This window comes from Anomalospiza imberbis, chromosome 29, assembly GCF_031753505.1.
Source record: "Anomalospiza imberbis isolate Cuckoo-Finch-1a 21T00152 chromosome 29, ASM3175350v1, whole genome shotgun sequence".
In the NCBI taxonomy this organism is placed as follows: Eukaryota; Metazoa; Chordata; class Aves; order Passeriformes; family Viduidae; genus Anomalospiza; species Anomalospiza imberbis.
This window is the reverse complement of record NC_089709.1, coordinates 978360-1001713: the sequence shown is the minus strand read 5'-3', so window position 1 is coordinate 1001713 and position 23354 is coordinate 978360. Positions and strand designations below refer to the sequence as shown.

At 52.2% G+C, this 23354-nt stretch overlaps 1 protein-coding gene across 8 annotated transcripts; it reads right to left on the bottom strand.

The window, feature by feature from the left end:
* Positions 1–1066: 1066 nt before the first annotated feature.
* ARNT (aryl hydrocarbon receptor nuclear translocator) lies at positions 1067–20710 on the bottom strand. Of its 8 annotated transcripts, none has more exons than XM_068174930.1 (23): positions 20556–20710; positions 15916–16027; positions 14745–14789; positions 13848–13892; positions 12928–12972; positions 10784–10997; positions 10351–10564; positions 10202–10267; positions 9986–10085; positions 9575–9640; positions 9382–9467; positions 8909–8985; positions 8614–8748; positions 8104–8178; positions 7165–7316; positions 6172–6282; positions 5909–5984; positions 5277–5400; positions 4888–4987; positions 4351–4501; positions 3979–4138; positions 3370–3524; positions 1067–2693 (listed from the first exon to the last, which is right to left on the bottom strand). In XM_068174930.1, the coding sequence occupies exons 1-23, from the start codon at positions 20578–20580 to the stop codon at positions 2604–2606; spliced, it is 2424 nt and encodes an 807-aa protein (XP_068031031.1). In that variant the 5' UTR covers positions 20581–20710; the 3' UTR covers positions 1067–2603. The 8 variants fall into 8 exon arrangements, with proteins under 8 accessions (XP_068031031.1, XP_068031032.1, XP_068031034.1 ...); XM_068174931.1 differs by having other exon boundaries at positions 3370–3521; XM_068174933.1 differs by having other exon boundaries at positions 4402–4501.
* Positions 20711–23354: the final 2644 nt, after the last annotated feature.

Sequence of the window (23354 nt, the reverse complement as noted above, 5' to 3'; positions counted from 1 at the left end):
GACGTGTCACACTGGGGACAGCGACATCATCATCACGGTCACCCTCCAGCCACGGGAACAAGGACGGACCACGCCAGGGACCGGGAGGGGAGAGGGGGGGGACGGAGCAGCACCAAGGTGGGGGTGCGTCCTTGTCACCCCTACCCCACGGGGGTCCCCAAGAGAGGGGCCACCCTCCATGTGACCTGAACCGCTGTGGGGACAGGGGGGCTGAGTCACCCCGGGGCTCCAGGGCAGAATCATCGCCTGGAGCACGAGGCCCTGACGTGGCAGTGAGTGACCGGGAACAGTGGGGGGGAAATGGGGACAAATCGGGGGGAAATGGGGACAAATCGGGGGGCTTGGGGCAAAAGGGAGGAGGAGGCTTATGTGGGGGGGGAATGGGGGCCAAACTGGGGGGAAGGGGATCTGGGGGACAAAACAGGGAGGGAACGGGAGCTTGAGAGCCAGAACGGGGCAGGGATGGGGATTTAGGGACATTCCTCCCAGACGAGGACAGAAAGAGGCAGAAATGAGACAAAGGCTGGGAAAAGGGAAAATCTCTTGTTGGAACATCTCTGCTGCCCAGACTCCACTGGGCCGAGGTACCTGGGGCTGGGACACACCCGAGGGGGGCTCAGCTCCTGCCCCCCCAGGGAGTGTAGGATAAAATTCCCCCCAGGACAAACACTGGAGCTCCCAAAGAGGGGGAGAAGGGCCCAGCCTGTCCCCTGTCCCTGTCCCCCAGGCAGCAGCCCCTGGCAATCCTGTCAGCTGCTCCTCATCCTCCTTCCCAACAGATTTGGCTGCTCCAGCTGGTTTCCTTCTCCCAGGATCTGGAAAATTTGGAGGGGGGGGGTACAGCCACGGGACCTGCAAGGGCTCAGGGAAATGGGAATTTTCCTCCTCCTTTCAGAACTGAAGGGCCCAGGATGTGATGGGATGCTGGGGAGGAGGTTACTGCTGGGAACACTCCCTGGATAATGGGGCGGGGTGGATCACAGGATGTCTGCAAATGGGCTGCTCCCACTTACCCACAGAGAACTTTGGAATACAATTTTTAAAAAGACCCAAAAAAACAAACAACTAAAACAAAACCTTCAAGTCTTAATTTTCCAGAGGGAAAAGGAGAGGGGAAAATAAAGCTTCCTGCTCCACTTACAAGAGGAATCTCTCTAGGCTGGTGACACAAAGATTTCAAAGCTACCTACGCGGATTTTAGTCAGGAATGACAGCCCTGGAATCAGCTCTTGGAAAGGAGGAGTGTCCCCTCATTCCTGCCCTCAACCAGCAGAGAGAACACTCACAACCAGCCTGGGGGTCCCAGAGCCCCCCCCCAGCATGCAGGGAAAAGGGGGGAACACCCACATTCCATTCAAAACAAAACCAGGCTTCCAGGAACACTTGGGATTCTTCCCCAGCTGCCGTTGTGCCAAATTTCCTTCCAAGTCCAACTCTGCAATTCGTTTTCCTGTTGGAATTGAAGCAAGAGGGAATCAAATGGTTCTTCCAGCCCCTGAGGACAGCAGGGTTGGCCACAAGTTGTTTTTTTTTTTTCATGGAAAAAGCCAGAAGATTCCAAGTCAATGTTTAAAAATTAAAAATTTATATATATAGATATATATATATATATATATAAAAAATTTCATTCTGTTCCCTACTTTTCCAGCTCTCCTCTTTGTCATTTGGCAACAGGATCATCCCATGGCAGGAATTCTTCTTTAAGGAGACGGTGAGTGAGCAAATGTAGTGAAAATACACAGTTCCTCAGCAATTCCCTGATCAAATCCATGGATTCTCCTACATCCAGCTCCAAAACGAGGACAAGGAACTCATCTACATGTGATAAAATTCCATGGACAGCCTGGAGCAGGTTTTATCCCAAAAGACCTCTTGAAACATCAATTTGTGGCAGCACAGAAACCATCAGCTGGAAAATTGATTCATCCAGAAGAAAGCTACATGGGGTAATATTTTTATGGCTTGTTAATTATCCCGGGGTAACGGGGGGGTCACGGGTCACACTGATTTCATTGCACAGTTCACAGGAGAGAGAAGATTCCAAACAAACACAGGAATCTCCACACGGAGCACCCTGGACTGGAGACGCTGTAACAACCCTCCAGGAACAGCCAAAATTCCTCCAAAAAGGAGGAAAACACTGGCTTAGGACACGGATTCTTACTCAAGCATCCTCCAGGATTGTGTTTACAGGGATAACACTTGGAAGAGTTCCTTCCAGTGTTTAAAAATTCCAATAGTTTTGTGTTTTAAAGAAAAAGTCACGGCGGAGAATGAAATAAAAACAGTCAAAGCCACCTTAAAAGTTGGGAAGGGCTGTCTGTGATGCAGACAGGAATCCCTCCCCCAAAAAAATCCACTTGGGAGCGGCTCTGGGAACACGGGGCCTTCAGCCTCGTGGCACTCAAGTCCTGAAGCTTCCAGAACAATCCCACATGGAGGAGGTGTCCAAACCACCTCCTCCTCCACGGCCATCCCTCCTTGGAGCTCTGCTTCCAGAAGGTGGGAAGTGTTTAGACAGTTCCTTGAGAAAAAGACTCTGCTGTTTTCCTTTGCATGTGGATATTGTAGAGAGCTTTATGTTGCTTCCCCTAAGGCTTGTTTTATTCGGAAAAAGAAGGGAATATATTCAACTCTGGGAATTCTTCGTTGTTGTAGTTGGGCCCTTGGTCCCCCAACATGGTCAGCATGTCCTGTGAGGATACAAGGGGAGAGTTAGGATCCCGACTGGAATATCGAGGTGTGCCAGGGAGGTTTAGATTGGAAATTAGGGGGAACAGCTGGACTCCATTCTCAGAGGCTTTTCCAACCTCAACAATTCCATGGCTCCGTGATCATGTGGGCAATTTAATCACGGGTTTGCTGGAATAGATACTGTCAACCAAACTGGTCCCTTTCCCAAGGAACACAGGGTCTGTGTCCGAGGCAAATGTAAGGAGAGCAGCAAATTTAAGCTATAATCACCAACTGCTGGGAAAGCTGGGGTGAGATGATTATGAATTCTCAGAAATTAATTCAATTTCATTGAAACCTGGGGTGAGATGATCATGAATTCTCAGAAATTAATTCAATTTCATTGAAACCTGGGGTGAGATGATTATGAATTCTCAGGAATTAATTTAATTTCATTGGACCGTAGCTTTTTTAAAAGATTAATTAGAACTAGAAGGGTTAATCCAACTGGAATTTCCCACTGATCCTGCAACAGACCAAGACACAAAGCCAGTCCTGCCCTCTCCACTTCCAGCTCCATCAGGTTATCCAGGAGTTTGGGACCTCCCCAGCTGATTTGAACCAGAGGGACAAGCTCTGGGTGCTTCAAGACCAGTGGATCCCACCAGACTGGGAGGTTAAAAAGCCCCATCTTACTGGGAAGACCTCAGGCTGGCTGGGCTGGGGCTGCTGCACGTGCTGCTCCCCAGATCCTGGGCCGTGGTGCTGTCCTTGCCACTGTGGCCACATTCCCACGGCGTCGGCGGCGCGGGGCTGGAACGGGGCCGGGGTCTGCGCTGCCTCTGCGGCTGCTGGACAGAGAACACAGGCAGTGAACCATCCCTCCTTTGGGAATGGGGCTTCTCCAATGCTCTCGTGGGACTGGGAAGGGCAGAGTTTTCTGTGGTGCTGCTGCTGTGACAGCAGGGTCGCCCTCCAGGAATTCCTGCCACAGGAATTCAGGTGTTCGCCATGGGGTAGAACAAAGAGACTCCCAGAGGGGTTTGTTTCCTCCCAGTCAGCCTTAAAATGGTTCAAAATTCATCTGCTGGGATGACCCCAATTATCCCAAGCTGGAAGGGATCCACAAGAACCACAGAGTCCAATCTGTGGTTGCAGGATGATTGAAGGTGATCCAGTCAAAGCACAGATTCAACTCTACTCCCCACATTTAGGCACTCCCAAAATCCACAAAAAATGATGGAGAGCACATCCCACCACAGCTGGATGCTCCCAGGGGTGTTTTGCCCCCCGAACCCCACTCACTGAAGCCTGTGCTGCGGCTGGCCAGGGCTGGGTACGGCGCCGTGGTGGGAGAAGCCGTCGATCCCGGCGCTGTCATGGAGCTGAAGGAGGACGGCGTGCCCTGGAATGTCCCCATGCTGAAGGAAGGTGGTCGAGTCTTCACTGTCTGGGATGCCACTTGCTGTTAAGAGAGGAAAAACACAGGAGAGGAAGAGGAGGCACGGCTTCACCCCGACCCTCAGCTCAGGGAGGAGTTGCCGGATTAGCCCCGAAGGAGGAAGCACACGGACACGCAGCGCCAGAGAGCGGAAGCAGGATGGTTCCCCACGGAGAGCAGGGTCTGGAAGGCAGCGGGGAGCCGGGGCCTGCACCTGAGGGTTCGGGCTGTGCTACCTGGGGTGTGAACACCGGCCGTGTCCCTGGAGCCCAGGTGGTCCCGCTGACCTGAGCTGGGGTGGAGTGGCGGGAAATCTGGGATAAGATCCGGCCGGCGGGCGAGGGCTGCTGCTGGATGATGTTCACTGGAGGGACCATGCTGCTGCTCCTGGAACACAAGAGGTGTCTGAGGCCATGGACAGCACTCAGAGGAGGAAGAGGCACCAAACCCTTCTGCTCAAGTCATTGGTGGAGGGAAATGAGCCCAACAATCGGGGTAACTGCCCATCTGGGAAGGGTGGAGTGGTCATCCCTGGAGTGTCCCAAGAACGTGTGGAGGTGGCACCTGGGGACAGGGGTTACTGGTAAACATGGGTTAACAGTCTGACTTGATGATCCTAGAGGGCCTTCCCAACCCACAGGATTCCATGATTCTATACTGGGAAACAACTGAGAGGAGCTGCTGGGTTGTGGGAACTCAGATCCTGGGCATGTCCAAGGCACAGCAGAGGAAAGAGAGGGAATGGGCAAGGAGCTGGACAGGTAAAGCCTCACCTGAAGTTCTCAGCGGGCCGTGCAGCAGTGAAGGTGTTTCCCTGGGCGAAGAGGGGTGGGTTGGCTGGCATGGTGCTGGCAGGGATGGCTTTGCTCTCATCTGTGGAGAGAGCACAAGTCATTTTTGGGCTGGGACATCTCAGGAACAGGGGCAGAAGCAGTTGGAAGAGATGTGTCTGTGTGAAGGAAGACTCCTTTGTTCCTTCTCCAGACACAGACTCCAGACGATTTTGTTAAAATCTGTTTCACTTGATTTCTTCTCCATTTCCTACTGAACTCGCACAGAGGCTGTCTGGGGTCACAGCATCTACTGCAGACTGGGAGCAGGGAGAAGCAGGAAGGATGTGACCAGGGCAGGCAGGAGGAGCTGACCCGTGCTGCTGACCCACCTGTGCTGATGCCAGGGAAGATCTCCCCGAAGCGTGGGTCCCGCTCCTGGCTGAACAGGCTCTCAGCCTTCTCCAGGGGCTTGCTGTGCTCGGGGCCGGCAGCGCTCACGGGCTGGACGGGCACCTGGGGGGGACACGGCGGAGCTGCTCAAACCTCCTGGGGCTGCTCACACCTCCTGGGGCTGCTCACACCTCCTGGGGCTGCTCACACCTCCTGGGGCTGCTCACACCCCCTGGAGCTGCTCCCACCTCCTGGGGCTGCTCACACCTCGGCACAGAGGAGGTGAGCACAGGAAGCAGCTGAGGGCCCGGCCGCTGCCAGGATTCTGATGTGTTTTTTTGGGATAGCAGGGATGCCCAGTAGCATCCCTGGAAGTGTCCAAGGCCAGGTTGGAAAGGGCTTGGAGCAACCTGGTCTGGTGGGAGTGGATGGGCTTTAAGGCTCCTTCCAACCCAAATTATTCCATGATTCCACATGATAAATACTGGAATTGAGCCACACCCAAGGTAAAAACACCTTCACCTCAAACCTCACCTCAGCCTGGTGCCACCACCTTTAAACCCCCAGCAAAAGGGTGACTTAAACAGTGCAGGACAATGAACAGGGAGTGCCCAAATCCCTCTGGACTCACCTGTGAGTGCTCATATCCAGCCAAGCTCTCCCTTCCTGGGCCCACTTCCAGCTCTGCCTGGGGTGGCTGCTGCTGCCTAAAATAGAAAGTGTCTGTAACAGGGGAACACAGGCTGCTAAAGATAATTCCCAAGGGAACAGCTCTGGGTGGTTACACCAGGGATTTGTCAGCCTGGAGCTCCTGGCTGCAGAGAGGGGAATTTGGGAATGAAGGGTGTGTGAGGGGAAGGCAGAAATGGGAAAAGGAGCCGAGCTCCTCCTGACCTTGAGGGCAGTGGGGCCGTGCCCATGTCCAGGGGAAGGCTGATGCTCTGCCCCAGCTGAGGCCTTGGCATGGAGTTTGCCAAGGCAGGCCGGGACTCCTGGCTCGAGTTCCTTCAAAGCAAACACAGAAAAAAGAGGATTTTTAAAGCCCCAGCTGGTAGCAAAGCTGGGTCCTGTGTGTAGCAGGGCGTGGCTGTCTGGAACAAGATACAAAAACCCCGTTTGAGCAAAGGGGTTTTTGAGTGAGTTTCCACCTGGTTTCCTTGAAAGGTGGTGCCATGGAAAAGGATGCTCCAGGTGTGGGGGTTGTGCCTCCCTGCTCCATACTCAGTCCCTGCACACCTCAAACACAACCACACAGACACTGCTGCTCTGCTCTGAACTTCTGCAGGGATTTTTGGGTTCTGGATGTGGGAATGGCTGTGTGTGGAACGAAGAAGTTCAAAGAGAGAGCTCTGACACGGGGCAGGAAATCAGGCTTGCAGCAGATTTCAGCTCTGCAGGGAAGCAGTGCTACTTTGCCTCATGGCAAAAAAAATCCCAGATTTCCTTTTCCCAGGCAATGCAGCCTTCTGTTTGTCTGCTGGAGCTGCCCTTGCCAAGCCTGCAGCTCTAGATCACAAACGGGCACAACTTCTTGGTCCTCGCAATGGGTGTGGAGCTCCCTCAAGGAAAGAGAGAGCAGCTCTGACCATTCCCAAAGATGGGATCCCCTGGGGTGTCACAGGAATCCAAGAGCATTCTAAGGCAGATTTCACTAATTTCAGGCACTGCAGGAGCTGAATTTTGGCAGCTTGTTAAGCCACAAAACAGGGCAGCCAAAGGCATTACAACTCCTGCACTTTGTAGCCCTCCAGTGCCTGGCACAGCCCAGCAGAGAATGGGAGCTAGAGGGACTTAGGAACTTCCCCAGGGTTGTGGAAATTGATGGGAGAGGCTGAGGTGCCCAGTTCTGGGTTATTCTGGACCGAGAGCCCTTCTCCAGGTACTCACTTGACGTTGGTGTTGGTGCAGATGATGTACTCGATCTCATCCGAGTAGGGGTTCTGGAAGGTGAACGAGCTGGTTCTCATCCACAGCCATTCCCGGTTTTTGGATCGGAAGCGGAACATGACTGACAGGACCTGGCCTTTTAACTTCACCACCTAAAAAAAAAAAAGGAGTTACATCAGTAGCACCTGATCAAAGGTGGGGAAGAGCCTGAGCACGAGTTCCCCCCGCCCAGACCCCTGCGATGGCCCTTTGCCTCAAACCTGGACCACCACATCTCAGTCTTCCCAAACTAAATGGCACTATTCCCTTGGGATAACTTGATTCCTAAAGGATACAGGAGGGGAATCTAAAATCCCCTTTTAGGCTTCACTTCTCTTATCTCTTTGCACTGGTGAGATGTATGGAAAAGCCTCCAAGAAATGAAACACATGCTGTCGCTTCCCATTCCAACGGTTTGGAGCAATGGATATGAGCAGCTGGTTTTTGGAGTCATGAAACCACAGGGGCAGCCTTACCTGCCCTGCCACCAGTCCAAGGCCCTCAGAAATAACAGTAACGACAACAGGGCAAGAAAACCACCTCCACTGCGGGTTCTGCAGCACTGGGCTGGGCCCTAGAGATGAACCAGGGTTTCAGCCAAGTCAAGCAGGCAACTTGGGAGCCACATCCCTGGCCCTAAAAGCCAACTGGACCAGCAGCCAGAGCTGGAGTTAAGACTGGATTCAGGAGTTAAGACATCAGATGCTTCTGTTTCATTTTGCATTTAATGATATGACTAAATCTGCAACTGTTTGCACAGGAGAATTAGCTAAGCTTTGTTTTTCTTCTTGGTTTTCCAGTCAGTTTTGTTGCTTTGCAAGCACCAAGACATTCCACTCTCGGAATGAGCTCCAATCTGAATTCCACCCTGCATGCAAAGGGCAGCTGTGATGCTTTTACCTGTTGAAAACTGTCCCGTAAAAGCTGCTGGTCTTCTGGATGGCAGAAATCCACAATGTCTTTCCCCAAAAGTTCCTATTTTTCAAGGAATTGTGAGAGATTGAGTCAGTTCATCTGGCAGGCAGATTCCATAATTAATCTGTCTTTGGACAGGTAGTTCCTGCTCCTTCCCCCCAAATCCCTGTTACACAACCCAAGCACAAGAGCTGGTGTGCTGTTTTTTTAAAAGAAAAGCACAACAGCTGTTGATTAATGTTTGATCTTTAACTCAATTTGAGGCAAAAATGGCTTTAATTGACATTTGACATAATCCAGAGACACCCAGCCTTCCCATGATCAAAGGACTTGGAAAAACACATGGAAAAGCAACCAGTGGAGAAGAAACACATGTCTGGGTTAAGCCCCGGGCATGGTTTATCAGCCCTGTTGGACAAGCAGAGCCATGATGCAGAAGGAAAAGTAAGTTTAAAGAGCGCTTTTTTTTCTTGGAAAGCTCCTAAAGATCCTCACCTGGGGCTGGTAACCCACGGTGGCCACGCACCGGTGGTCGATGAAGGTGAAAATTCCTTCGGTGTTGTGTCGGGAGATGAATTCTGTCGGCTGGCAGACATTGTTCATGTCCGTGCAGTTGGGGGAGCTGGTCACCTGCCAGGAACACAGGGAGAGTCACCAACCCTCGCTGGCCCTCAGCTGCCAGCCCTGCACTGGGATTTGTGGCCATCAGGGAATGTTTTCAGACAGAACCGTTTAAATCTGGGGACTACCGGGACACGGCAATGCTGGAAAAGGGGAACAGGGCACTCACCTGGAGCCTGCCAATGGCCACGAGGCAGAACTTGCTGCCCTGGCCAGCGTCGGGGTCATCGTCAGGCAGAGAAACACCTGGGAGGGAAGGGCCAAAAATTCCAGCAAGGTTAGTACAGGAGAGATTTCAGAGGAATGGACTTCAAGACATCTCTCTGCCCTGGTCCGTAACTCAATACTCTTCCCCATGAAGGGATTTTGTAAATTAAGGTGCTCTCCCCTCCCTTTTTTCACCAGAAGGAATGAAAATCTCTGAATTTCAGCAAAAGCTGCACATCAGACAGCTCAAAATTATTTTCATCCTCTACAGAAAGAGACACTCTGCTGCTTCGCCTGCAAAAATTAAGTCAATCTTAAAATAGAAGTCATAGACACGTTTGCAAAGCACTTCCTGGCACATTCAGCTCCTGGAGTGGCAACATTAGACCACGTGCTCTTAAACCCAGCCCACCTGAACACAAGGTGAGTCGTTACCTGCTGGGGGCCAGGCTTTGATGTAGCCCGTGCAGTGCACGACGACGTAATGGGGTTCTCCATCCTTGGCTGCACCTAAACCATTCCTTGGGAGAGAGAAAGAGGTTGTGCTGCAGTGGGGGAAGGTGAGGCAAGGTGTTTAGCTGTGTTATTTATATGTTGTATGTATAGATGCTATTTATGTGTCATTCACCTGCAGCGATTCCTCATGAAGCTGAGACGATTGACAGCGACTGGATCCACAGAGCTGTTGCCACACCTGCACCAGGGTTAGAAAGGATTTGATCTTTCCTCATTAACATGGGAATAATCTGGATGTCTTGAATAAGTATTTCCATCACACAAAGCCCTCATTCTGCAGAACTCGAGGGAGGTAACACTCACACTCGGGGCTGAAAATAATTGTTACTTTATCTGGATCTTCTACAACAACAGGGCAAACAAACATCTCAAGAACTTGACTGTAAGGAAAGCTCAGCCATTTTCTATCATGTCTATATCAAAACGAGCCCCAAAAAAAGCTGAAATGAAAGCATGGAAAGGCCAGCTTTAGGGAGCAAACTTGGCTTTAGGCTCAGAGATTTTCCCAGGAATTCCTTCCTACCTCATTCGGCAGATGAAAGATCTCCGGGAGCCCATGCACATCCTCATGGACTGCTGCCCTTCCTTCTTCACAGTCCCCGTCTTCAAATCGAGGATACGACCTAAAAAACAGCAAGAAAAAGGAGATGCTGCTGCACTGGGAGTCCTTCCGCCAAGACAGGTGTGGCACCAGGTAACGTACTGGGAACTGGCAGGACACGAGTGTCACTGGTGGTACCTTTAGATGCATTCTCGGGGGGGGCTGCAGCATCCTTGGTAGAAAGGCACCAGGGCTTGGTTCCCTCTACAAAGGGAAGGGTTTAATCCAAGTCCTCCGCAGGCTCTCCCACCTGCCAGCCCCTGGCGTCCCAGCCCGGGCTGCTGTACCTGTGAGGGCGTTCTCGGAGGTGGAGAGCTGCTCCCGCAGCTTGCCCACGTCGTCGGGGTGCACCTGCTCGTACAAGGTGCTGCCGAACCACTCAGACTGCGGCTGGTTCAGCACCGGCGTCACCGAGTCCGACACGTAGACCACGCGCCCCGTCTCGCAGGACACGATGAACAGGAAGCCATCGGCTGCCTCCAGGATCAGGTGTTTGAGTTCCTGCAGACACACAGACACCTCTCAACTCCACAGCCAAAACACACCCTGGGTTTGGACTTTCCCCCCCACCCATCGTTTAATTTTCCCCTCTGCTGTAATTCCCACAAAGCAGCATCAGGCCGAGATCAGAAGGCTTCAGGGAGACCTCACTGTGACCTTCCAGGACCTTAAGGGGGCTTAAGAAAAAGAGGAAGAGGGGTTTTTTATACGGGCAGAGACCTGGTCGGTGAGAAAGGAGGGTTTGTAGGTGCCATCCGTGGAGGTGTTGCCAGTACCACGCAGGGACTTCATGTGGGACACGGCCATGCGCAGGATGGTCAGCTTGTCCGGCTTGCGGGCCAGGGCACTGCACGTGGGCACCATGTCTGACAGCTCCGTGATGTAGGCGGTCATCTTGTTCCTCCTCCTGCGCTCGATCTCGCTGTGGTTCTCCCTGCCAGGGGTCGAGGAGGAGAAAAGGAGGAAGGTGAAGTTACCGAGAGTGGGAGGCTCGGCCGTGTCCCCACGTCAGCGCTTGCACGGGTGTGACACACAGAGATGCATCGGGGCCGTCAGGATTAGGAGTCAAGCCTCACATGCTGGGCGTGCACAGGGAATGTGGAGACAGGGGCAAGGAGGAGAGGCTACACCTGGACCTTCCTCGAAGTCACAGCGGCTCCCTGGAACCTGGGGACAGCGAGGACTGGGCTAACCTCCCCCATCCACCACACAACAGTGCAGGAAGCCAAAGGAGTTGCTCCCAAAGCGGGGTCACCTCACTGCAGGTGACCTCAACACCGTCCATCCGAGGGTGGATGAGATCACCTGCACCATCAGACCCACCGGGTCTGCAGCTAAAACTTGGGCACCTGCTCTTCTGGGCAACCTGGGCTAGTGGGAGGTGGGCAACTGGGTGAGCTCTAAGGCTCCTTCCAGCCCCAGGCACCCCAGGATTCTGAGTGACCTGAATTAGCTGGGTCTCACCTTGCAGTGCTTTGGGAAGCCACTTCCCAGTGACACCAAGAGCCCTTTCACCATCACAGCAGGGAAAGCTTCCAAGCAGGTTACACCTGATTTCTGCACAGATCATCAAAGCCAACCCAGCTGGGCAGACCAGGACCAGGCAACACCTGGGGGGGTGGCACCGACCTCGAAAGGGCCACTGTGGCAATTGCTGCCAACTACGGAGGCTCTTGGCACCCCTTTGGCTCACAGGGCACAGTTCCCATCAGTCCCACAGACCAGAACTTGGTTCTTTTATCCAGGATACATCATTTAACTGGGGTCCTAAGGTGGGTTTTCCAAAACAGGGCTTAAAAGCCAGGTTTCCTGTACAGAAGGATGGATCATGTGCAAGGAAGCACATGGTGGGAAGTGAAATGAGATGGAAGTGTTGGAAGGAGCAAGGATAGGCAGGTGAATAAACAGGATAAATACAAAAATGGAGCATTTATCACCACGAGGTGTGTGCAGACATTCAGTGACCTCACCTTTGAGTCAGGCAGCTTCTCTAAACTCACAAGGCTCAGGCGTGAAAAACAAAGATCCTTCAACTACAAAAGCTACTGGGGAATCACCAGACACTTACATTTCACTTGCCATTTCACTGTCACTCTGCCACGAGGAAAGGATGGGAGAACTGGGATTGTCCATCCTGGGGGACACCTCTGTGCCTTCCTGAGCCCCTCAAACATGTCAGCAAAGGCACTTTGGGGGGCAGGTTTTGGTTTAAAGACAAAACTGCCCAAAACTGGCACAGGTGTTAAGGCTGCTGCAGGTGTGCACAGGTGACAAATCACCTGCACGTGGGCACAGGTGTCTGCAGGGCCCATTCCTGGATTCTTGGTGCAGCACTCCAGGTGACTGTTCTGGTGCTTTCAGGCACAGTCTCTCATGAATCACTAATAGAAACTCAGGGAAAAATTCAATCCTGTTTCCAGTGACACCACCTTTCCTGGAAGGAAAACACCTGAGCTAACACACCTTTTCCTGCCTGTTCTGAGACCCCAACAGCATTCCCAGGACACAAAACCTTCCCAGATGGACAATTTGGCACCTCGACCCAGGACAAGAGGAATTGTATTTAGCACAGGTTAGCAAAGCTACAGGTGAAGCAGGAGCCCAACCCTGTGGCCTTTGGTAAATAAATCCTTCCACGTATTCCCTAAAAAGGTTCTTCCAAGGATGAGGTGTGCCTTTCCTCAATGCCTTTCCCCTCCTAATCCCAATTCCACAGCCATTTCCAGGAGTTTGTTAAATCCTCTGCAGCAGATGAGGGGAGGAGGAGGAAAAAAAAAAAAAAAAAAAAGAGAAGGGATGCCTAGAGAAACATTAAGGAAAGGAAAAACTCTGCTTGTCCATGCTTGAAATCTCCATTCTCCTACCTGGCAAGTCTCTCCTTATCCGCTGAACTCTGCTCATCATCAGACCTAAAAATAAAATTAGCCAGCTAAGCTAAAAATGGAAAAAAAGTTGAAAGAAATGAAAAAAAAAAAGATGGAAAGATGGACTAGGAAACCCAGCCTAGGGACAGGTCTGTTTTGCAGAGGAGCAATGCCATAAAATAAAACAGTCATTAGTTTGCAACATTCTACACTAAATTGGTGCCTGATGTGTTTAAAAACATTTTCTGAGGCTGTGACCTAGTTCTAATTTGCTTATTTCTAATATTAGAAGTATTCTGGTATTTGCCTGACTTCAGAAGGACTCAAACCACTTAAAAAACTGGAGAATCCTAGCTTGGAATTCCCTGTAGCCCTTTGGCAGGTAACAGCAGGACTGCCCCAAATCCAGGGGGCAGTTTTGGGCCCCTGCTGGGAGGTGGGACATTGATGGGCTGGAACGTGTCCAGAGAAGGGAATGGAGCTTCAAACAGCTGTGAAAATACCATGGGCTCAGTCCCAACGCTCAGAGATACTTGCAGACACCACAAACTGATCAAAGTATTCCCTACAATCTCCAGAAAACTCCCAATTTGTAGAGCTTCCGTGCAACTCCCCACAAAACACACGAATCACAATGTGTGCCAGGAAACTCTGTTCAAGGAAAACTTGTACTAAGCAGGAAACTTGAATCTCTGCAAGTTTCTTGAGCAGGAGAAAAGAATGAGAGTCCGAGGCCAGAGCTGAAAGGAACGGTGAAAAAGAGGAATGTCATCGTCACACTCCATGAACTGGTCCAAAAAACATCAAGGAGTATGTGTGGAACACCTTCAAAGAGAGATGACTGTGAGAAGGGAGCTGCAGGATCCCTCTCATATTAAGGTTTTTTGGCACAAGAAACTTTTAAATCATGAAATTCTTACCTGGCAAATCTCTCTTTATCGTTTGGCATCGGGTCATCGTCACATCTAGGAGAAGGGGGAGAGGTTAAAGTGTTTACACTTCCTTCTTTCCCAAACAAACACTGAGAAAACAAGGTTTAATAACTCCCCCACACACAAAAAATAAAATTAAAAAAGCCTGGGGTTAAAAAGACAAACTTGGCTGTGGCTGGGCAGTGCAGGATAATTCACTGATCACTCCAAACACTGTGGGTGAACTATGGGCATCACCTCCATGGGGTTCTCCATAGCCCATCCCACTCAAGGATGGTGGGATCACACAAAATTCAATCCCATACCAAGAAACAGATCAAACTGCACTTGGAAGATGATGGTAGCCCAAATCAGGACCTCCATCCAAGGGTTTTTCTCTTGGTAAATTCTACATTCATCATCCTCAAACCATTCCACGGCCATCCTTAAAGCACGGGAAGGCAGGGAATTCCAGTATCACTGGAATTGGAGTTATTTGGAGTTATTATTGGAGTTAACTGCAGTATCACTGGAGTTATTCAACCCTAAACCATGCAGTGAGGCTACAAATAAATGCCACAAGATATTCCAACTCTTCTGTGTTCCATATGGATCACGAGGAGATCCCTGCAGCCTCGCCAACTCCTTGGGAATAAGGATGTCTCTGGAGCTGAAGCATCCTTACACCAGATGAGGATTAATTAATGTCTGAGGCAGTAACAAAAGCCACAGAGATGGAGGAATATTGCTGACTGGGAGAAAGGGAAGAGTTTGAAGAACTGGAGCAATTCCCACTGCTTCCAGAGAGGAAAAGCCACAGGAGCAGAAAGATCTTGCTCCAGGGAAAACACACAGACACAGCTAGACCACAGGACAGAAACTTGTGGATGCAATGTTCTCCCTCACCTGAGGAATTTACTGTTCCCCTCTCCATCATCATCAAAGTCGAGCCTGAAAAACAGAAAAAAAGGTAACTGTTAACCAAGTGGTTTCTCCTTTAAATTACTTTTCTGTCTGTCCCCATGGATGCAGATGATTCCTGAAAGAAAAAAATTAAGTAATCCCAATGCAATTTAGTGATCCTAATGTGAAACAACCAACGAAGTTTGGAAAGGGGCTTCTTTTAGGTGTCTATCAGGAACAGAGCAAGGAAAAACAGTTGCAAAGGAAGAAAACCCACTTGGAGCATGCACTGACACCCAACCTTCTGTTCCAAAAGCCTGGATCTCCTAGGAAAACCAGGGACCATCAACAGCCTACAGATGGAGCACTCCCAGCTCAAAAGCCTGGACTGGGTGCATTTAAAATTAAAACAAAACAAAAGAGCAGAGGGTAAAATCTTCCTGGAGTTAAAATTCAGTTTGTGCAGTGTTTGCTCCCACAAGGCCAAAACCCCAGTTCATGTGGAAGGACAGAAGACTTTTCTACTTTCCTTTTGGGATGGGAAACTGTGGATGCAGAGGAGCAGGCAGCATGGGAGGAGCTGCAGCAGGGTGGGAGCACCAGCAAGTGGGGCTGAAGGAAAGAGTTTGAGTGACTGGGAGGGGTGCAGAGACAGATTTCAGTTTGCTTGAAAATTACGAGGCAATTTCTCGTGCCAGAAATGTGGGAACGGCCATTCAAACGGCCTTTGAATTTGCAAAGGCATTTTTAGCAAACAAAAAGCCTCCCACAGCACAGTGTGGCTTCTTCCCCCCACCCCTCCCAGGGACAGCACAGCTGCAAAGGTTGGAGTAAGGCCCCAAAACCCAGATTCTCCCTTCCCCCAGGTCTTGCAGCAAACTCCCGTCTTGCTCTCAATCCTTGGTGTGCATTTGCTCCTTCTGTGAGGTGCAAAGCTTTTAGTCCCCTCTGAATATGTCACTTAACCCCCCCCTTCAAGGGGCATAGCTGGCACAAAGACACAACCACAAAGGGAAAGGACTGGACAGAGCCCACCTGAAAGAACCAGGAAAGGTCTCAGAAGCAGCCCCAGCTGCCCCTCCCGAGGCTGACAGCTCTTCCTGGAGAACAAAACTTCCTCAGAAAGGCCCTTTTCCCACAGCCCCAGCACTCACTCACTCACACACTCACTCACCCGGGCCGTCTCTTGCTGGGCCTCTGAGCAACGGCTCCTCCAGCCTGGGCTCCCGACCCGGAGTTCCCGGAGCCAACGGCTGCACCCAGCGAGGAAACATCGGATGCCATCTCTAAACAGGAGTGGGAAAAATCGAGGAAATCAACCAGTATTACTTGCAAGCCCCTCTGGTTCAGTGGAACACTCCCTGGTAGAAGCAGTTGTGTGCCAGCATCTGCTGGGGCTGGATCTGGGGCAATGTGTGTTTGTGTCCTTTCATCTGCTGCACCGAGGGGCCGTTTCCAGCGCGGAGCACACGCTGCTTCCTCAGCTGGAAGAGCTGAGGCTGCCAAACTCAAAGATGTGGGCTGTTTTTTTGGAGAGAGGAGGAGCCTGGTGGGAGCAGGGAAGGGGCTGAGGCTGCAGGATGAAGGAGGAGCAGCGCTGCGAGTTTCCCTGATGACACCAGCTCGCAGAGGGTTCATTGCCCAATCTGAGACAAAGGATGAACCCAAACGCTCGTAAAACACTTCAAAACCCATCATTGTTCAGCTGATCAATTCTGGTCTTCACCAGTACAGACCAGTGGGCACCAGTACTGGCCTGCCTGTGCTCTTTCACAAGTGTTTGGAGCAGCCTGGACAAGTGTGAGGTGGCTGAGCCATGGCCCAGGTGATTCCTTCCACCCCAAACCCGGCTGTGATTCCAGCATTCCATTTTCCTCTATTTTCCCCTAATCCTGGTTCTTCAGGAGCACGGCTAACACGGTGTGCAGTTGTTCAGAGCTTGCTCAGTGTGGCTTATGCTGAATCTACATCCCAGCATCACCATCAGAGCCCAGCCAATGTTGCTCTGCATTCAAACAGTCCGGTCCGCATCAGAAAATGCGCTTTTAAATCCGTTATAAACAATTTTTTTTCTTGTTTTGCTGAAATAAGTCAGCTCTGTGCGTATTTTAACGGTTGTGGGATTGTAAATGTGCTGCGAAACTGCCCCAGAACAGTCGCTCCAGCCCAAAAATCTCCACCACAACCACTGCAAACTGAGCCTGATGCAGCCCCCAAACCACTTCTGCTTTATCAAAGCAAAGGGACCCCAAAGCTACCCAGACACCCCCAAAAACCCCAGTGTTGGGCTTCCCAAACCGCCCTCAGCAGCACCGAGAGCAGCCTGGGCAGGAAACAGCCACAACTGGGGGACAAAGTGAAGAACTGAGGTCAGGATTAATGAATTAGGGAAAAAATGGGCTTTAAGCTGGGGTTCCCAAGCTCTTCTCCACTGCCCAAAGCCAGATTTCAGTCCAACAATAGTTTAATTTCACTTCCAGAGCTGCATATTGGTTTATTTACTGCTAAAAGTGGAGCTGTACAATCACCTCCGCGGTGTGCCTGGACCTCACAGCAAACACGCTCCCAAATTCCTGGTATTTCTGCCAAAATTAAACATATTTTACCACATTAACATTCCCAGCCTCTCTGCCTGCCTGGTTTGTTTTCCTCCAAGCAGATGGCGTTGCTGAGAAAGCTTTTTCCTTGCTGATCCATAGTATTTCCCAGGGGTGACTACAGTATGGAATAAGCATCCAGCTCGAGGCTTGGCAGCTGAGGGAGCCAAAAACAACAGCAGGAGTGAGCACAGCCCATCCAACACCAGCAACAAAACACCAGGATCCTCTGCAATTCCAAAATACATCTGGAGAACAAAAAACCAGAGGTGGAAACCCTTCCCCGTCTCCTTTCAGCTCAATTTGGGATGGCTCAGAGGGGATGGCCCCAAGTGAAGTCCCAAGGTGACACCCAAGGATTTTGTTTAACAAAATGAAGTTTCAAGTGGGAACAAGGGAGGGTTTCTCCTTTTCCCCAGCCATATCTGAACATGGTGGGAACAGAAATGAAGTTCTGGAGCACAGAGGAGAATCCCTTTCTTGAGGGGAAGGAATTTCCGCTCTGGGCAGGGGAAGGAAGTGACACTGAGCTGTTCTCCACTCAGGGCTGAGGGGGACAGACAATTGCTGAATTGGAATTCAGGGAATTGTTTCTCAAGCCTTCCACATCTCCCAAGAGCCCAACATGCATCCCATGAGGAACCTGCTTCCCACTGAGGAACATTTCCCTCTCGTGGCTCAGGTGGAAGCCCTGGACAGACCCTGAGGTTGGGCACCAGGGCCTGGCACTGCTCTGTAGGAGCATCAGAGTGGCCAGGGCCTCCCAAAACCAGGGACAGCACGGGCAGGGAGACGGCACGGGAAGAGCTCTGCCTTTTTCCCCCCTTTGGGATTTCTGGGAAATGCACATGAACACAAAGATTCTGTCTTCTCCCCATTCCAAACACAAGCACCACGGCACCGAGGAGAATTCCTGGAGCACACGGTGGAGCGTTCACTCTGTAAAACTCCCTGGAAGGAGGCTGGAGCCAGGCTCTGCTCCCAGGGAACAACAGGATGAGAGGAAACAGCCCCAAGCGGTACCAGGGCAGGTTTAGGATGGGTGGGAGGGAAAATTCCTTCCCAGAAAGGGCACTGGAAGGGGCTGCTGCTGGAGTCACTGCTGCCAGAGGTGTCCAGTCAAGAGTCCCAGAAATGCCAGGTGGGTTCCCAAGATCCTGGCTGTGTGTGTCCCAGCCCTTCCCAGAACCAATCCCTGCTCCCCTGCGCCATGTGCTGGATCTAATTAAGGCCAGAAGAGAGCAAACGTAAATCCCAACCCCCACCAGTGCTCCAGGCTCCCAGCCCAGCTCTCCTGGGAAAGGCTCTGCTGCAACCACTGGCATGCCAACAGGGGGAAAAAAGGCTCCAGAATAAAATTACTGCAAATATTCCCAGCTGTGATTTACGAGAGGGGCTGCTGCAGCTTCTATATGCATTTTTATTGTAGCAAACTGGTGACTTTTGCTGCAGAAGCTTCAGCAGGGGGTTAATTGCCAGGCTCACGTTTGGACATCAAATCTCACAAGATTTGCTTTCAATTTACCCATTTGTGAGCTCCCCAAAATGTTTGGAGCAGGTTTGGGAGTGGATAAACCAGCCTTAGAAGTACTCTGCATTTCACTAACAACTACAAGGCTTAGATATTTCTGCTTTTATGTTTTTTTTATTTACAAAACATCTCAATTTCCGTGTCTGGGGTACATTAAATTGTTTTTTTTTAAGTAAGCAAGAGGTTTTCAGCTTGTTTGAGTTTCCCATGCAATGCCAGCTCAGCACTTTCATCCCCATGGGAAACTTCTCCATGAAGAAATATAGAAATTAGGAAAAGAATGTTTCTTCCATTGCTAAGGGGTCGAAATGAAGACATTCTGGGTAGTTTTCAGGCATTACCCAGCATTCACTGGAGCCCTGAAATCTGTTTTTTAACACTTTTAAGGAAAAAAAAGAGGACCCACATTATTTGTGAGAATTCTTCAGAATTTAATCTCCTAATAATCTCCATGTTTACTGCTTGTGTATTTCTCTCCCTCTGTGTAAAAGGGTTGAGTGAATATTGGTCACTCTGCCCACGATTAAAAATACTAAACACAGATGTTAAAAATTCTCTTTTCCTTCAGAATTTAAAACTTTCTTGTTTTGCAAAATACCACGGAACCCTGAAGACTCCACTTCCACAGTTGCTTGGATACCCACGAGCATCTTCCTTCCTCCTAAACTGCATTGTCTGAGTCCCCAGTGTGGTTTTTTTTTCACCTTTAAAAGCCACAAAACCTTCCAAAAACGTTAAAACAGAACCCCAGAATCCTTCAGCAGTGCCACTCCTGAATAAACCTGAGCGTGTCTCACGACCCTCAAGCCACAAGAAGAGCCACAAGCTAAGATTAAAAATAAAAAAAAAAAAAAAAAAACAAACCCAAAAAACACAAACAAGCTCAGATTCTGATCTCAGCCACCACGTTGTAAATCCATCACGACTTCACAGACGCTGGGTCAATCTGGACACGAGCTCGTTTCAGAGCAGTTTGGCCAGAAATTTGATAAAATCACTTTTTTTTTTTTTTTTTCTGGGATCAGCAGCTCCCAGCTTCCTGTGCAGAGGGAGCTGGGGACTCTGGGGACCAACCTGAGGAACCGAAGCTGAGGGAACATTGTGCTCCAGGCCCTCCCCTCCTTCACAGAGCTCCCAGCCACATCTGTGCAAAAACCTCCAAACCGGGGCAGCAGTTTTTGTTGGCAACTAAGAAAAACCTCAGTGAAACACAGCTGATAGAGGGGGTTGAAACCAACCAAAGCCGTCAAGGAAAACAAATCCAAACGAGCGATGATGGAAACCCCGCGCGGGGACCCCACATCCAGCCATCCCCACCTCGAGGGTCTCCTCGTGCCTCCGGTTCTCCAGCGACCCCCGGCCCCAAATCCAGGCAACCCAGCCCGCACTCCTGCAGGGTGCCCCCATCCCACTGGGCCATTTCCCCCTCTCCAGAGCCCCCTCAGCCCTTCGGGAGCCTCCTCACGCCCCTGCCAGCCCCTCCAGGGTCCCTCTCAGAGCCCCACATGACAGCCGCCGCCCCTGAGGGCCGCCCTCAGCCTTCCAGGCCCCGTGAGAGCCCTTGAGTCCTCGCAGGCCGCCCTCACCCCGTAGAGCCCCCCTCAGGACCCCTCTGCGCCCCCTGAGCTCCCCCTGGCCCTTCCGTCCGCTCCCCAGCCCCGCTTGTGCCGCCGCGGCCGGGCTCACCCGCGCTGGCAGCGGTGGCGGCCATGGCGGGGGTCCCGGGCCGCCCCCTCCTCGCTCCGCTCCGCCGATCCAAGATGGCGGCGCAGGAAAACCTCCGCCGGCCCCACGGCCCCGCCGGCGCGGGGGCGGGGCCAGCGGCACGGCGGCCTGCTATTGGTTCAACCGGGGGGCGGGGGGAGGGACACGGGGAGACGCGGCATTGCTATTGGTGGAATCGGAGGGCTGGGGGCGGGGACGAGCGGAGGGCACGGCTGGGGGCGGGGCGAAGGCGGCAGTGCCCCGCCCCCACCGGGAAGGAGGCGGGGCTTTTGGAGGGGGCGTGGTTATAGTGGGTGGTGTTGTGACGTCACATAAAGTTGGGATTGGGATTGAGACTTGGATTGGGACTGGGACTGGGACTGGGACTGAGACTTGGACTGGGACTGGGATTGGGATTGAGACTTGGACTGGGACTGGGATTGGGATTGAGACTTGGACTGGGACTGGGATTGGGATTGAGACTTGGATTGGGACTGGGATTGGGACTGGGATTGAGACTTGGACTGGGACTGGGATTGGGATTGAGACTTGGATTGGGACTGGGATTGGGATTGGGACTGGGGTGAGGCTGGGGCTCTAAAACCCCGGGAATGAAGATGCGGATCCAGACCGGATGTGTGATTTGGGTCGGAAGCGGGATTGGGTTTGGAACGGGTTTTTTTGCCAGCACTGGAATCTGGGGCCACCAGCAGGACCCCACAACTCATCCTTTGCTGAAAAAAAATCTCTGGAAAACCCCTACAGCCCGGCTCTTGGGGTGTCAAAGTTTCACTGTCTTCCCAAAGCGATCGTTTTTTCTCTCGGAGTGGGGGAAAAAAAAAGAAATTTGAAGGAGATTTTTGGCGTATTTTGGGCGTTCTGGTGTTTTCACGAGGCTGCCTCGCAAGATCCAAATGGGCAGCTCAGCTCAATGCATTTTCCAAGAGTTTTTTCCAGTCTATTCCAATATAAACAAAAAGCTGCCTTGAAATCCTCTCACTGGCAAGGCTTTTGGATTTTGGGGATAAATCCTCCTCAACCTTTCCCCAGTGAGCCCGAGTCACCAGGAAGACCCGTGAAGGGACCCAGAGCCTTCTCCCGATGGGAGAAGGGGGTGTGGGGTGGGAATTTGATCCTCTGGGCTGTGTCTGAAAAGTGATGCCGGCACATTCCTGCAGAATTCATGAAGGCCTGGAGCCGGCGGGGCCAGGACAGAGACCCAGCGCCGGCCACAGGGAGGTAAGCAGGGAGCAGAGGGGACTCAAGGCCACATTTTCCCCCTTTTTTTTGGGGTGTTTTTGACCCCTCAGCCCCATGAATCTGCCCTCGTTCTGGCCCCTCAGGGATGTCAGTGGGAATTGAGCGCTGGGGGGACACATGCTGGAGGATCCCTGGGGCCAGGAAGGGACACCTGAGGGTCCCTGGAGCCGTGACAGACACACCTGAGGGTCCCTGGAGCCAAGGAAGGGACACCTGAGGGTCCCTGGAGCCGTGACAGACACACCTGAGGGTCCTTGGAGCCAGGAAAGGACACCTGAGGGTCCCTGGAGCCAAGGGACACCCACCTGAGGAACATCTGGAGCTGGGAAAGAGACACCTGAGGGTCCCTGGAGCTGGGAAAAAGACACCTGAGGGTCCCTGGAGCTGGGAAAGGGACACCTGAGCATCCCTGGAGCTGGGAAGGGACACCTGAGGGTCCTTGGAGCCAGGAAAGGACACCTGAGGGTCCCTGGAGCTGGGAAAAAGACACCTGAGGGTCCCTGGAGCCAGGAAGGGACACCTGAGGGTCCCTGGAGCTGGGAAAAAGACACCTGAGGGTCCCTGGAGCTGGGAAAGAGACACCTGAGCATCCCTGGAGCTGGGAAGGGACACCTGAGGGTCCTTGGAGCCAGGAAAGGACACCTGAGGGTCCCTGGAGCTGGGAAAAAGACACCTGAGGGTCCCTGGAGCCAGGAAGGGACACCTGAGGGTCCCTGGAGCTGGGAAAAAGACACCTGAGGATCCCTGGAGCCAAGGAAGGGACACCTGAGGGTCCCTGGAGCCAAGGAACACCCACCTGAGGAACCTCTGGAGCTGGGAAAGAGACACCTGAGCATCCCTGGAGCTGGGAAGGGACACCTGAGGGTCCCTGGAGCCGTGACAGACACACCTGAGGGTCCTTGGAGCCAGGAAAGGACACCTGAGGGTCCCTGGAGCCAAGGGACACCCACCTGAGGGTCCCTGGAGCTGGGAAAGAGACACCTGAGGGTCCCTGCAGCCAAGGGACACCTGAGGGTCCCAGGAACCAAGGGACACCCACCTGAGAAACCTCTGGAGCTGGGAAAAAGACACCTGAGGGTCCCTGGAGCCAAGGAAGGGACACCTGAGAGTCCCTGGGGCCAAGGGACACCCACCTGAGGGTCCCTGGAGCTGGGAAAAAGACACCTGAGGGTCCCTGGAGCTGGGAAAGAGACACCCAAGGGTCCCTGGAGCCAAGGAAGGGACACCCGAGGGTCCCTGGAGCCAAGGAACACCCACCTGAGAAACCTCTGGAGCTGTGAAAAAGACACCTGAGCGTCCCTGGAGCTGGGAAGGGACACCTGAGGATCCCTGGAGCCAAGGAACACCCACCTGAGGGTCCCTGGAGCCAAGAAGGGACACCTGAGGGTCCCTGGAGCCAAGGAACACCCACCTGAGGGTCCCTGGAGCTGGGAAGGGACACCTGAGGGTCCCTGGAGACAAGGAAGGGACACCTGAGGGTCCCTGGAGCTGGGAAAGAGACACCTGAGGGTCCCTGGAGCC